The sequence below is a fragment of the Hyperolius riggenbachi genome, chromosome 8, assembly GCF_040937935.1.
Source record: "Hyperolius riggenbachi isolate aHypRig1 chromosome 8, aHypRig1.pri, whole genome shotgun sequence".
NCBI lineage: Eukaryota > Metazoa > Chordata > Amphibia > Anura > Hyperoliidae > Hyperolius > Hyperolius riggenbachi.
The window spans coordinates 208,179,708-208,195,188 of NC_090653.1; the positions used below are offsets into that span (position 1 = coordinate 208,179,708).

Here is a 15,481-nt window from a genome sequence, read left to right on the forward strand (position 1 = left end):
TGCATGCTACATGCATTTTTGGCACAGCACAGCGCTGATCTTATTCACTGTAATGATTGGAATCATCAGCGCAGTGCTCGGCAATGCAGATGGCGTGCGATCGTGTGCGCTTGCATTTTGAATGCGTTGCCTAATGTGAACGAGGCCTTAGGCAGCAGGAAGGAGGGTTTTATGGTTATGCATCGGGGGGGGGGGGGACTATTGTCATTACCATTGTAAATATTTTTTCGTTTACATTTGGCACACCGTTCACAATAGTAGTTATAGTTTAGACTCACATCTACATATAGTTTAGGCTTACATTTTTCCTCATGCCTCTATTTCATACACACATCTACAGGGCTGTGGGAAATACAGGCATATGCAGCCCCTGGGCTGAGTAATGTAATGGGAGAATGGAGTGAGTCTGTATGTCAGCCGCATGGAATTTGTGGGTGCTTTATAAATCAATAATAATGTCTGTGTGCAGAGAGAGAGGAGAAAAGGTCTGCCAATGTGTTGGAGCCAAATATATGTATGATCATGACGATAATAATAATAATAAAATTGTGTGCGACTGTGGTGGAGAGACATTACAGTGTAAGTTAATGTATTAGCGTTCCTTGCGCACTGCTGTGAAATATGTCAGAGCTTAAAAAAAATATATAAAGTACACTTGAAAAGGTTATCCAACCAGATTTCAAATCACTATTTTACGAGAAAAAAGACATTTAGAACAACTTACATGCCACTCTTTATAAAATTATACAATGATCATTTTCCTCCACTTTCCATTTTCTCTGCAGTAACCTCATTCAAATCAACCTTAGCAGCACAAAGCTCAGTAGATGCAATGATGTCGCCATCTGCTGCTGGATGAGCATACTACAAATCCAAAATGATTTAAATGAAACATATTAATTGTGATTTAAATGAGAAAAAAATATTACGTTATTACTTAAAAGCTCGGATATTATTATTATTCACGGACATGCTATTGACTTTACATAGTCATGATACATTAGCATGTGTTGGAAGCATTAAAAAGGAAAATCATATCTTCTTCTACTATATAAAATAATAATAATCATAAGTCAGTGTTCTACTACTAATAAGTCAAAAAGTGGGAGTAAGTTCAAAGCAGAATATGAATATTTTCCACTTGTTGCTACTACTGCTATAAAACTTGACTATTTTCAGTGCTGCATATTTATTTCATTGATCCGCTGTTTTCGAGGAGGTGCAGAGGCATGTTTTAGGACGATGCTGTTAACCGCCTTTAACCGTTGCTGCTATAATGCTGTTTAACCGATTTATGACTGCTCCACACCGATTGGCGTAAGCAGTGTGGCAGCCCCAAACCACTCCACGCCGACTGGCGTGAAAGAGAACCCGAGGTGGGATTTACTTATGCTAGTGGGGCACAGAGGCTAGTTGTGCACACTAACACCAGCCTCTGTTGCCCCATGGTGTGCCTCCAAGACCCCCCTGCGCGCCGCTATACCCCCCCCCCCCCGCAGTGCTGGCGACACGCAGCGTGTCGCCAGCACAATGTTTACCTCTCGCCTGTCTGTTAGCGCCGCTCCCTCGCCTCTTCCGTATCGGCGCTACCCGCCTGCGTCCCTTTCCTCCCGCTGATTGGAGGGAAGTGACGCGGGCGGGTAGCACTGCGGGGGGAGGGTATAGCGGCGCGCAGGGGGGTCTTGGAGGCACACCATGGGGCAACAGAGGCTGGTGTTAGTGTGCACAACTAGCCTCTGTGCCCCACTAGCATAAGTAAATCCCACCTCGGGTTCTCTTGAAAGGCTCTGGGTGGAGATTGCAGGAGATCACGCACGCATCTTCACATGAATGACAGAGCTCCGCTCCGCCATCAGTCTACCAGTGGCGATCGCCGCTAGGAGACTGTTAGATGGCGAAACCGGCGTCTATTTACAGTTTACAGTGCTGCGATTTACGGCATCGATGTACTGGGGACAGCCATGTGACACGGCTGTCCCCTCTAGACCCACAGAAGTGATCGGTTGTCATAGGCTAATGCCTATGACAGTCAATCACAGTGATTGGCTGGAGGGGGGAGGGAGTGCAGATTCAATAAAATAAATAAAAAAAAAAGTGAATTGAAGTCAAAAATAAAACATACATAAAAAAAAATAAATTAACATCCCTGCTGGGATCAGACCCCACCAACAGAAAGCTCTGTTGGTGGGGAGAAAAGGAAGGGGGGGGGGGGGGGATCACTTGTGTGCTGACTTGTACGGCACTGCAGCGAGGCCTTAAAGCTGCAGTGGCCTATTTTGTAAAAAATGGCCTGGTCACTAGGCGGGTTTTACACCGTGTTCCTTAAGAGGTTAAGCCCAGTATATAGTGATAAGCAACACAACCCCAGGATCAAGGGGCATAGTTACATGGTCAAAGACCCCTACCCCGATTAGTCTCTAATCACTCTTCGGCCCCATTCACACTTGCAAAACGCTATCGCTTTTGTTAGCGTTTTGCTCAGGCGATTTTTGGCAAATAACGCAAAAAAATCACCATTCGCACTTTGTGTTTTTTTCCGCATTTAGCGGTTCTATAGCACTAAACGCGATCACCGGAAAATCGCCTGAAAATGGTGCAGGCTACCCGTTTGCGTTTGGCAATTTGCGTTTATCGCCAGCAATTAACACAAATCACCCAAGTGAGAACGGGCCCATACGGTATTACTGCACTAGCGCTTTAAAAAATCGCCGGCAAAACGCTCTAGTGTGAATGGGCCCCTTATGTGACAAGTCTGGAGCTGCAGTGCCAGAGACACCTGTGCATACAGGGGTGAACTGTCTGTAAGGTCAGTAAATTACTGTACTTGCAGGTTTGTGCAGCTAAAACATTAAAGAGGAACAGTGCTGAAAATTACATAATGAATGAAATTGCTCATTTTGTACAATATTCATTAATAAATTAGTCAGTGTTGCCCATTGTAAAATCTTTTTTCAAACTGATTTACATTGAGAAATTGATCACTGGTGGCCAGTGGTGTAACTGATGCTACGTACACACATGCGACAACGATCGTTCGTTGAGAACGTCGAACGAGCTTTTAATTGATGAAAGAACGACCTGAGTAAAGTTAGTTTTTAAATGTGTGTAACGATCTCATCGTTAGAACGAACGTTACATCACGTAAAGCAACTATTGCGCCTGCGCATAAAAATGAGAAGTTTCAGGGAGAAATAGTGAAATGCGCATGTCAAGCCTAGTACGAACGACCGTTTGCAACGATGTACTACTTTTGCAAACGATCGTCGTTGGTTAAAATCCGCCGAGACAGAACTTTCTTTTGTAGCGATTTGGCTCGTTCGTCGTTTGCCTTAATAGTCGGTGGTTCGTTTTTTGTAACGATCGTCGTTAGTAAAGATCGGGGAACGATCGTTACAAACGACTATAGTCGCATGTGTGTACGCACCTTAAGAAGCTATGGGCCCCAGTGCAAGTTTTACACACGGCCCTCCAAGCACATAACAATTGATACGGCGCACCAAAACCTGCCAAGGACAACCTCAGTATCCGAGGTGCAAGAAGGGGATGGGGAAGAGTTGATTAACGGTAACCACTATTTAAAGCATCTACATAAGTGATTATTACCAGCACAGGACAAAATAAAGAGCTATAGGGTTTTTCTCATTAGAGGCGCCTACACTCAATCCCCTATGTTATCCAAGGCATTTTGTATTGACCTGAGGAAAGGGTTGTCAGATTGCTTTTTGAATAAAAACTTTTTCCCGCTTGAACTGGTGTCTATATCTTCTGGAGAGGTAAGCGATTACCTCTCTTTTAAAAAAAAAAAAATTTAATTTATATTTTAAAACAGTAAAATAGAACACACATTGGGTGCCTCCATCCTACCCAAATAAAGAGCTAATACTGCGATTGAGGAAAGGTCCCTTGGGGCCCCTCTGGCCCAAGGGCCCCCTGGTGTGGTCGCAACCTCTACATTCCCTATTGCTACGCCACTGCTGGTGGTGACATCTTCAGTTCTGCCAGGTGATCTGTGCAGAAGGTTTGTTTGCACAGATGGAGATATTGCTTGGCATTTGGGAAAGTTATAGCTCACAATGCAATGAGGTTCACAGACCGCAAACTGTCAGGATCTTGGTCATAACATCACACTGTGGAATGGGTTTTCCCACAGTGTCAGCCACACAGGCCCCACCTGATGATCTGTTTGAGAAAAGGTAAAGATTTCTTATGGGAAAGGGGGCATCAGCCACTGATTGGGATGACTGAATCTTGGATTAAAGCTCCTCTTTAACCTTCCTGGTGGTAACCCCGAACGTAGTTCAAGGTAAGCCGTGCAGGAGGTTTTCTCCGTCCCTGCTCGGCCGATTTGCTTACCTTTTTTTTGCCAGACGCAGCTAGCACTTTGCTGTCTGCGCCAGCACACTGATCGCCGCCGCCCCGCGCCCGATCGCCGCTATCCGTTGCGGCGCGCCCCCCCCCCCCCCCCCCCGACACCGTGTGCTGCCTGGCCAATAAGTGCCAGGCAGCACCGAGGGGTGGATCGGGACTCCCAATGACGTCGCTGACCTCGGTGACGTCATCCCGCCCTGTCACCATGGCGACGGGGGAAGCCCTCCAGGAAATCCCTGGGCTCGCTACATGATTTAAAAAAAAACAAAACAAAAAAAAAACCTGCTGCGCTGCCTCCTGGTGGAATTTTTCATACCGCCAGGAGGGTTAAGGGCTGGTTCAGACGGAAGCTTGCAGAGCGTTTACCGCAAGCGTTCGGAACGTCGCGGTAAACGCTCCCATTCAAGTGAATGGGAGCGTTTACACCGAGCTTTTGCGCACTTTTACCCGAACGCGGCGTTCGGGTCCCGATTTTCGCGAGCGTTCGGGCTGCCCCTGGAAGCGACATGTTGCTTCCAGGGAGCGGCCAACCGCGACGGCTAATGTTCCCCTAGGGGAAGAAAAAAACGCGACCACATCACGACGCGACCGAAGGCTACTGAAAGCCTGACCGCGCAGCCGCCGCAACGCCCCCAGACGCGACGCCACGCAGACGTCCGTCTGAACCAGCCCTTAAGGATACCCGAAGTGACGTGACATGATGAGATAGACATGGGTATGTACAGTGCCTAGCACACTAATAACTATGCTGTGTTCCTTTTTTTCTTTCTCTGCCTGAAATAATTAAATATCAGGCATGTAAGTGGCTGACTCGGTCCTGACTCAGACAGGAAGTGACTACAATGTGACCCTCACTGATAAGAAATTCCCCTTTTTACCTCTTTCTTGCTCTCAGAAGCCATTTTCTGCTAGGAAAGTGTTTTATAGTTGGAATTTCTTATCAGTAAGGGTCACACTTTAGTTACTTCCTGTCTGAGTCAGCCACTTACATACCTGATATTTAACTCTTTCAGGCAGAGTGTAAGGAAACGCAGAAAGCCCGCCGTCTCTCAAGGTGAGGCGGCTGTTTCCGCGTCCAGCATGGCGTCACAACGCGGAAAAAACGCCGCATGCCGCATAGACAGTGCGGCGGAATCCGCATTGGTAACGGCGGAATCCGCATTGGTAACAGCGGAATCCGCATCAGAGGCGGCCCCCGCACTAGATACATTGCATGACAGTACTGGTGTGGCTGGGACTGATAGTCCACCAAGATTCAGACTTACACGCGCGCGAGCACAGAGGCAGAGTTTAAATAACAGTTAGAAGGGAGTCAGCTGACCAGCTGGGTCAGCTGACAATTTCCACTGCTCTCATTGGACCTGCAATTAGGGAGGTCCTGGAAAGGTCCTAGAGTATATATACTGCTGGTTGTTCACTTGCTCTTTGTCTGGCGTGCGATCACATATGTGGGAGCACCCAGATCCGTAGTCAGATCCGCAAGTGTGCCGGGACCAGCTGGAGCTGTAATCCTACACTTAGCTAGATTCTGTTGATAGCTAAAGTACTGAAAGTTTGATTGTGATTATCTGTTATGACTTTTGCCTGCCTTGACTACCCTTCTGAACTCTGATCTTGTACCTCGATAATTCTGATACTCTGTTGCCGATCTCCTGCTCGTTTCTAGACTCCGCCTCAGCCTCCTGATTCTGTACCTCGATATATCTGATACCCCGTTGCCGAACCCTGCCTGTACCTAGACTCCGCCTTTGTCTCCTGATCTTGTACTTTATCTGTCCGTGTGTATACGACCTGGCTTGTCCGACCTCGAGAACCGACCTTACCGTTAGAGGCAGTTCCTCGCTCTGTTAGCGACCCTTCCTCCTGAGGGTCACTTTCAGACATCCTTCCTACTGTCAGTCTGACTCCTCCCGTCTTGGAGAGCTCAGGTCTGCGGAAGGAATCTGTGCAGTACTCCTTGCTGCACTGAGGCCTAGTCCTCAAAGTGTTACTGTTATACCAAACACTACACTCTACTCAGGTGAACAGAGGTTAGTCTGTATATCGGATTATCGGTGAGACTGCAGATCACTTATAATCTGGTATATATCTGTATTTCCGGTGATACTGCAGATCACCGGTAATCGGATACTCTCTGTGCCCACCGATCGTTACAGAACGCCAAACCATAAAACAGATGGAACGCGCTGATCCTCTGACTGTGCTTGCTACTTCGGTGGATAGCATTCATCAAGCACTGGGCCAGCACAAAGCTTTGATTGATTCCCTATCGGGCTCTGTGCGAACCCTCCAGATGTCAGTTGATTCAGCGCGATCCCCTCCTAGTGATGACATACGTATGCCTGTACCTGATAAATTTTCCGGCCACAAGTCTGACTTCCGGAATTTCAAGAGTAGAGTGTTGTCATACTTTGAGTTGAGACCCCGATCCTCGGGGACTGAGACCCAACGGGTCATTTTTATTAAAACACTGTTAACTGGGGATTCCCAATCCTGGGCATACAACCTGTCTCCCACAGATACAGCTCTGACCTCAGTAGAGGAATTTTTTAAGGCTATGGCCGTGATATACGACGACCCTGACCTTGCGGCAACTTCTGAGCGGAAGCTCAAACTTTTGCGGCAAGGCAGAGGGTCGGTCGAGGATTACGCGGCAGAATTTCGTAGGTGGTCTGTTACCACCAGATTTGACAATTTTGCTCTGATGGATTATTTCCTGTCTGGGTTGTCGGAGGAGGTCTCTGACTTAATGTGAACCTTACCCAAGCCCAGGACAGTCGATGAGGCCATATCATCGGCCATCCGAGTCGATCGTCGACTACGCCATCAGAGGCAGACTAGGGGCAGTCACCGGGTCAGGGTGACCTCGTATGTGGCACCTTCTGCTACATCCTCAGTAACGGCATCTCCGCCTGTGTCACCCTCTCCGGCCGTACCTCCACCCGAACCAATGCAAATTGGTCGATCAAAACTGACCCAGGTGGAACGTAGGCGGAGAACAACAGAACAACTGTGCCTGTATTGTGCAGAAGCAGGGCATAGAGTGCGAAACTGCACTAACAAGTCAGGAAACGGGTCTGCCTAGGAGTAGTGGGGGGTGACACCCTAGGCACATCATTCTCACCCCAAAAAGAGAAGAAGTTACTTCTCCCCTGTACTATTACATGGGATAATAAGTCTGTAGCCACTGAGGCTTTTATTGATTCTGGCTCAGCGGCCAATTTTATGAACCTTGAATTTGCTCAGGAGTTGGGTATTCCTCTCACTCCAGTAAGTCCCCCCATTCAGGTCACGGCAGTAGACGATTCCCCTCTGCAACGGGATCATCCCCTGTCCCAGACTCCGCTGATGAAGGTTACGATAGGGGTACTGCATGGGGAACAACTACAGTTTTTCATTTTGCATATGTCAAACTCCACTATTATCCTAGGCATGCCATGGTTACAAGCCCACTCTCCACAGATAGACTGGGCTACGGGTCAGGTAATCAGATGGTCCGATTATTGTCACCAACAGTGTCTAGGGAAGGTGACATTGGGTCAGACCAAGATTTACGTGGAGGGTGTTCCCGAGGTATATTCCGATTTTTCTGATGTATTTTGTCCCAAGTCTGCTGATCAATTACCTCCTCATCGCCCGTTCGATTGCCCCATTGATCTCCGTGCTGGTTGTATGCCCCCTAGGGGTCACCTGTATAACTTGTCCGGTCCCGAGAAGTTGGCTATGCAGGAATACATTCGTGACAACTTAGCCAAGGGGTTCATTCGGCCCTCTCGGTCACCTGCTGGGGCCGGTTTCTTCTTCGTTAAGAAGAAAGACGGGGGTCTTCGACCTTGTATCGATTACCGGGGTCTCAATAAAATCACGGTGAAGAATCGCTATCCGTTACCATTGATAGACGACTTATTCACGCAGGTCACTACTGCAAAGATCTTTTCTAAGTTAGATCTGAGGGGGGCATACAACCTAATCCGCATTAGAAGGGGCGATGAATGGAAGACGGCCTTTAACACACCCGACGGGCATTACGAGTATTTAGTGATGCCTTTCGGGTTGTGCAATGCGCCAGCCGTCTTCCAGGAACTAATCAATGAGGTATTTCGGGAGGTATTGGGTAGATTCGTACTCGTATACCTCGATGATGTACTAATTTATTCCAATAACCTCTCCGAACACAGGGTCCACGTGAAATTTGTCCTAAACAAATTAAGACAGAATAGGCTCTACGCTAAGGTGGAAAAGTGTATATTTGAAGTGACCACGGTCACGTTTCTGGGATACATAATTTCCACCTCGGGCCTCTCAATGGATCCTGCCAAGGTCACAGCCGTGTTGGAGTGGCCACAACCAGTGGGGTTGAAGGCCCTGCAGAGATTTTTGGGGTTCGCGAACTATTACAGGAGGTTCATTAAGGGATACTCCATGTTAGTGGCCCCCCTTACCAGTCTCACGAAAAAAGGGGCGGATACAAACCACTGGTCTCCTGAAGCCGTGGCGGCATTTGCTCTATTGAAAAAATTATTTTGTTCAGCACCAATTTTGAGGCATGTTGACACATCCTTTCCCTTTATTGTGGAGGTTGATGCCTCAGAGGTTGGGGTGGGGGCGGTGCTGTCTCAATGGTCTGGGTTGCAGGGCAGATTACACCCATGTGCTTATTTTTCCCGCAGGTTTTCACCTGCAGAAAAAAATTATGATATAGGCAACCGGGAACTTCTGGCCATTAAGTTGGCATTTGAGGAGTGGCGCCACTGGTTAGAGGGGGCAGAGCACACGATCACTGTCTACACCGACCACAAGAACTTGGAATACATCGAGGAGGCTAAGAGGCTGAGTCCCCGTCAGGCTCGGTGGTCCTTGTTTTTTACGAGATTCAGGTTTATAATCACGTACACTCCAGGCAGCAAAAACGTCAAAGCAGACGCCCTCTCCAGGTGTTTTGAACCTGAGACAGCACAGCCCCCCGCTCCTGAATCCATCATCCCGCAGAAACTAGTGTTAGCCACCACAGAGACTTGGGAGGATTGGACAGAGATTTTGGGTCCCTTTCAGCGGGATGTTCCTGAGGGGAAGCCCGAAGGGGTCTTGTTTATCCCACTGCCATTCCGGTTACAAGTTCTGCAACTCTTTCACACCCACAAGAATGCTGGTCATCCTGGAGCGGCCAGAACGCAGGATCTGATTGCCAGGTGTGCTTGGTGGCCTTCCTTGGCAACAGATTGCAAGGAATTTAAGGAGTGTGCGGTGTGTGCCAAGAGTAAACCCTCCAGGCTGGCACCTGTGGGAAGGTTGCAGCCTTTGCCTACCCCGAGTGAGCCATGGACCCACCTGTCCATGGATTTTGTGGGGGAATTGCCCAGGTCTGAAGGCATGTCTGTTATTTGGGTGGTAGTCGACCGGTTTAGCAAAATGGCCCATTTTGTGCCCCTGAAAGGTCTCCCCTCGGCTCAAGAATTGGCCGAATTGTTTATCATTCACGTCTTCCGGCTGCATGGCATTCCGGAAGACATTGTGTCTGATAGGGGAGTCCAGTTTGTGTCTGGATTCTGGAGGGCATTTTGTCACCAAATGGGCATGAAATTGTCGTTCTCGTCAGGCTACCACCCACAGATGAATGGGCAGACAGAACGCATTAACCAATCTCTGGAGCAATTCCTGAGATGTTACGTTGCGGAGGCACAAAGTGACTGGGTGAAATTTTTGCCCTTCCCGGAATTCGCCCAAAATAATTTAAAGAATTCCTCGTCTGGGTTTTCCCCTTTCCAGATTGTGACAGGGAGGTCACCCAAATTCTCTCCTTTTCCAGTTATCTCGTCTCCATTTCCTGCACTGGAGGATTGGCAGAGGTCACTCAGTGACAATTGGGGAATTGTTAAGGGGAATTTGCAGAAGGCGTTTCAGAGTCAGAAGGGTCAAGCAGATAAGAGACGGTCCGTGGAATGGAAGTTTCAGCCAGGGGATCTAGTCTGGGTGTCCACACGTCACTTGACCCTGAAGCAACCATCTACCAAACTGGGTCCTAGGTTTGTAAGCCCATTTAACGTGACCAAAAGAATTAACAATGTTACTTATACCATTGACCTTCCCACCAGCATGCGGGGGGTAAAGTCCTTCCACGTGTCCCTTCTTAAACCTGCAGTCCAGGTGGGTCCTACTCCTCCTCCTCCCGTGTTGGTAGATACCCAACCCGAATATGAAGTGGAAAAAAATATTAGATTCTCGCAAGGTACAAAACTCGGTACAGTACCTCGTACATTGGAAAGGGTATGGCATCGAGGAGAGGCAATGGGTACCTGGGAACCGTATGCATGCGGATGAGTTGGTGAGGGAGTTTCATGCCTTACACCCCGAGAAACCTGGTAGGAGTTGTCCGGAGTCCACTCCTCGGGGGGGGGGGGTACTGTAAGGAAACGCGTCAGCCACTTACATACCTGATATTTAACTCTTTCAGGCAGAGTGTAAGGAAACGCGGAAAGGCCGCCGTCTCTCAAGGTGAGGCGGCTGTTTCCGCGTCCAGCATGGCGTCACAACGCGGAAAAAACGCCGCATAGACAGTGCGGCGGAATCCGCATTGGTAACGGCGGAATCCGCATTGGTAACGGCGGAATCCGCATCAGAGGCGGCCCCCGCACTAGATACATTGCATGACAGTACTGGTGTGGCTGGGACTGATAGTCCACCAAGATTCAGACTTACACGCGCGCGAGCACAGAGGCAGAGTTTAAATAACAGTTAGAAGGGAGTCAGCTGACCAGCTGGGTCAGCTGACAATTTCCACTGCTCTCATTGGACCAGCAATTAGGGAGGTCCTGGAAAGGTCCTAGAGTATATATACTGCTGGTTGTTCACTTGCTCTTTGTCTGGCGTGCGATCACATATGTGGGAGCACCCAGATCCGTAGTCAGATCCGCAAGTGTGCCGGGACCAGCTGGAGCTGTAATCCTACACTTAGCTAGATTCTGTTGATAGCTAAAGTACTAGTTTGATTGTGATTATCTGTTATGACTTTTGCCTGCCTTGACTACCCTTCTGAACTCTGATCTTGTACCTCGATAATTCTGATACTCTGTTGCCGATCTCCGGCTCGTTTCTAGACTCCGCCTCAGCCTCCTGATTCTGTACCTCGATATATCTGATACCCCGTTGCCGAACCCTGCCTGTACCTAGACTCCGCCTTTGTCTCCTGATCTTGTACTTTATCTGTCTGTGTGTATACGACCTGGCTTGTCCGACCTCGAGAACCGACCTTACCGTTAGAGGCGGTTCCTCGCTCTGTTAGCGACCCTTCCTCCTGCGGGTCACTTTCAGACATCCTTCCTACTGTCAGTCTGACTCCTCCCGTCTTGGAGAGCTCAGGTCTGCGGAAGGAATCTGTGCAGTACTCCTTGCTGCACTGAGGCCTAGTCCTCAAAGTGTTACTGTTACACCAAACACTACACTCTACTCAGGTGAACAGAGGTTAGTCTGTATATCGGATTATCGGTGAGACTGCAGATCACTTATAATCTGGTATATATCTGTATTTCCGGTGATACTGCAGATCACCGGTAATCGGATACTCTCTGTGCCCACCGATCGTTACACAGAGGAAGAAAAAACGGAACACAGCCTACAGTAGTTATGTGCGTGCTAGGCACTGTACATTAGAGATGGCCCGAACCTCCGATTTTCGGTTTGCGAACTTCCGCAAAAGGTTTGGTTCACGCGAACTTTCGCGAACCGCAATAGACTTCAATGGGGAAGGGAACTTTGAAAAATAGAAACATTTATGCTGGCCTCAAAAGTGATGGAAAAAGATGTTTTAAGGGGTCTAACATCTGAGTTTTTGCATGGGGGAGTGGGATACACGCCAAAAGTCCGGTGGAAAATTCTGGATTTGACGCAAAGCAGCGTTTTAAGGGCAGAAATCCCATTGCATGCTAAATTGGAGGCCTAAAGTGCTTTAAAACATCTTGCATGTGTACACATTAATCAGGTATTGTAATTAGTGTTCTGCTTCACACTGACAGATCAAACTCACTGTAACGCACCGCACACAGCAGTTTGTGTAGTGACGGCCGTGCTGGACTGGTGCGCACCATGACGAGAGTGCAGGTGATGGCGGCTTTCCAGCCCATATGGTCGCCGGGCTGAGGTAGCTCAATGACAGAACAGTGACTGTCCAGCTGATCGAATTTGGTCTGTCCACAATGAAGCAACGACCTTATTATCTTGGGTGTGCACCCCCCCCGAGACACTCCTACAGGCGGCGGTCATTGCTTCATTGTGAGCAAGCCCCTTCACCGCGGCAAGGTAACGATCACGAAGGGGAATTGACACATGTACATGCCTTTTGTTTTGTTGTTGCAGCTGCAGTGCAGTCAGGAAAAATTAGGCAGGCATCTACACGCACCAGAAACATTATTATAGCTGCCGCTGCTAGCAGCAGCCTTAAAATTCAGGAATCCGCCTGGAGTCCTGGACCCTGTTGGTGGTGGCGGAGAAGGCAGTCAAGGGGCCTGCAGGCAGAGGTGCTGTGTGGGGAGCGACTTAGTCTTGGGGTAGGCAGTCACACGGCGTGCAGGCAGAGATGCTGTTTGTGGGGACTGACTTAGTCTTCGGGCAGGCCTGACCATGCTTTGCAGACCACGTGGTCAGATGGACCCTTGACCCAACGCTGTGTGCCAGAGATGACACCACTTGCCTTTCAACATCACGGTGCAGTTTGGGTATCACCTTTTTTGAGAAATAATTGTGACCTGGTATCTTCCACTGCGGTGTGTGGCTTTGCTTTTGTGTGCCGCTTTTCCTCAGGTGGTCATCCCATTGCAGTTTGTGCTTTGTCATCATGTGCCTTCATAAGGAAGGTGTCCCTGCTCGGGTCTTGGTCTTTCCACGGCTCAATTTTCGGTGGTAGAGAATACATATGGCATTGCTCTAATCTGAGGCACACAGAAAATGTCCACACCGCTGAACCCTGGGGTGATGGCACTTTGGTGGTGGTGGCGGCCGACTGAGTGTTAAGTGGGGTGCCAGAATCAGAGCAGGAGGAGGAAGATATGTCACGCTTCAATTGCGGAAGCTGAGGAAGATGAGGTGTTCTGTGTTACATAGTAAACTACGTCCTGACATTCTTGGAGGTTGATGGCACGCACCTTCTGAACACTGTACTTTGGTCCAGGGCCGCACAAAATCACGACAGCACGACCTCGAACAGACCTGCCGGGTGGCGTGCCTCTGCCTGTTTTGCCCATATTGGGGGGGATGAAGTGAAAGGTATGCACTGACTTGACTAATACAATGTGCAGTCACACAGGTGCAGTGAAAAGGTATGCAGTGACTAGTATTACAAATGTGCAGCTGTCACACACACAGGTACCGTGAACAGGTATACAGTGACTGCTATATAATATAACACTGCGTGCTGTCATGCAGGTGCACTGAACAGGTATGCAGTGACTGGTATCAATACAATGTGCAGCTTTCTTACACACACAGGTACCGTGAACAGGTGCAGTGACACTGCGTGTGCTCACGTAGGTAGGTGCACTGAACAGGTGGGTATGCAGTGATTGGTATTACAAATGTGCAGCTGTCACACACACAGGTAGTCACTTAATGTGCTGGGCCTGACAGTGGCACAGTAGGTATTACCAAGGTGCCAAGGTCCCACCAGCAGTTGCGACTGATTGACAGGGCTGTATATGCAACACAAGTGTCTGTGGGACACACACACACACACAAAAAATAGATCACAAGAACAACATTGGCTCTCAAAAGAGCTGTTGAGGATGAGGAGTGCTTTTTAGCAATAAGTATCAGCAAGAATGAGCAACCTAACAAGCCTAACCCAAGAGCCTAAATAAGCTTTCCCTATGTTAGCAGCCAGGTTCTCTCCCTTCTCTAATTACTGCAGCCACACGAGTGAGTGAAATGGCTGACGCTGCCTGCCTTCTATCGGGGGGGGGGGGGGGGGGGGCTCCAGGAGGTAGTGTAGCCTGATTGGCTACCCTGTGTCTGCTGACTGTGATGTAAAGGGTCAAAGTTGACCCTAATGATGTAGTATAGGGGGCGGGTCGAACTCGCATATAGTTTGCGGTTCACCGTCAACGCGAACCACCGAAGTTCGCACAAATAAGTTCGCGTGCGAACCGTTCGGGCCATCTCTACAGGTAAATAAGCATATCAGCCGCTTTGTTGCTCAGTGTGTACATGACGTCTGAACGACTTGTTGTTTGCACTTCAAGTCGTTCAAACAACCATTTAAATGACAATCAGGCGTAAAGTTGGACGTGTGTACGCACCTTTAGACGGATTTGTTTTATTCACATTAATAGGTTTGTATGTGTTGCATTAAATTAGTATGTGTTTGAAGGTGGAGACAACAAAGTCTTAGAAATATTTTATTTGTAACACTCCAACATTTTATGCTATATAGCTCTGCACCCATTTTGCATAGAAAGCATCATAATAGATTTCTTCTCTCTTTCTGAATGATTAAAATGCATATGGATGCACAATCAGTTTTGCCCATGTCAATGACACTTAAAGTGCACCTGAAGGGAACCCCCCCCCCCTTTGGGTACTTACTTAGAGGGAAAGCCCTGGATAATCTAGAGGCTTCCCCTGCCCCCACAGCAAGGAGTGCTTATCAACAGGAGCACTATGACAAGAGAACTGTCAGTTACTGAGGGTCATGTCTGTTACTGAGAGTCCTATCTGTTACAGGAGTCTGTCATCATGGAGGTGCTGTCTATTGCTTGGGGTGCTGTTTGTCACTGAGGCTGAAACAAGAGGGAAGCAGAGGAAGGCGATTTGTAACTGGAGGAATGTTGGGGGGGGCAGTCTTTTACTGGAGGTTTGTGATGAGCAGTGGCGTAATTAAGGATCTTGGGGCCAGGACAAGGTCCACCACCAACAGAGGCTGAGCTGCCCAAGTGTGCCCCCCCCCCCCCCCCCATGGGCCACAACTATATCACTGACATGCATTCATGGCCAGTCCCTCCCTGTAATGTAGTCCAGTTATTGGAGCTCTGCACATCAATGCAGATAAATCATTTAGGTATAAATTTAGTTTGAAATCGCTGCCATGTCTCCCACTGCAGAGTAGTAGAGATCACTTAAAGTCCTGCTG

General features: G+C 48.5%; 1 protein-coding gene across 1 annotated transcript in view; it reads right to left on the minus strand.

The window, feature by feature from the left end:
* Positions 1–753: 753 nt before the first annotated feature.
* The window catches only part of ADGRD2 (adhesion G protein-coupled receptor D2), a 463,372-nt gene continuing 448,644 nt past the window's right edge, over positions 754–15,481 (minus strand). Inside the window, exon 22 of the mRNA XM_068247950.1 lies at positions 754–864. Coding sequence (XP_068104051.1) covers positions 754–864 — 111 coding nt within the window. The remainder of the gene's footprint in view (positions 865–15,481) is intronic.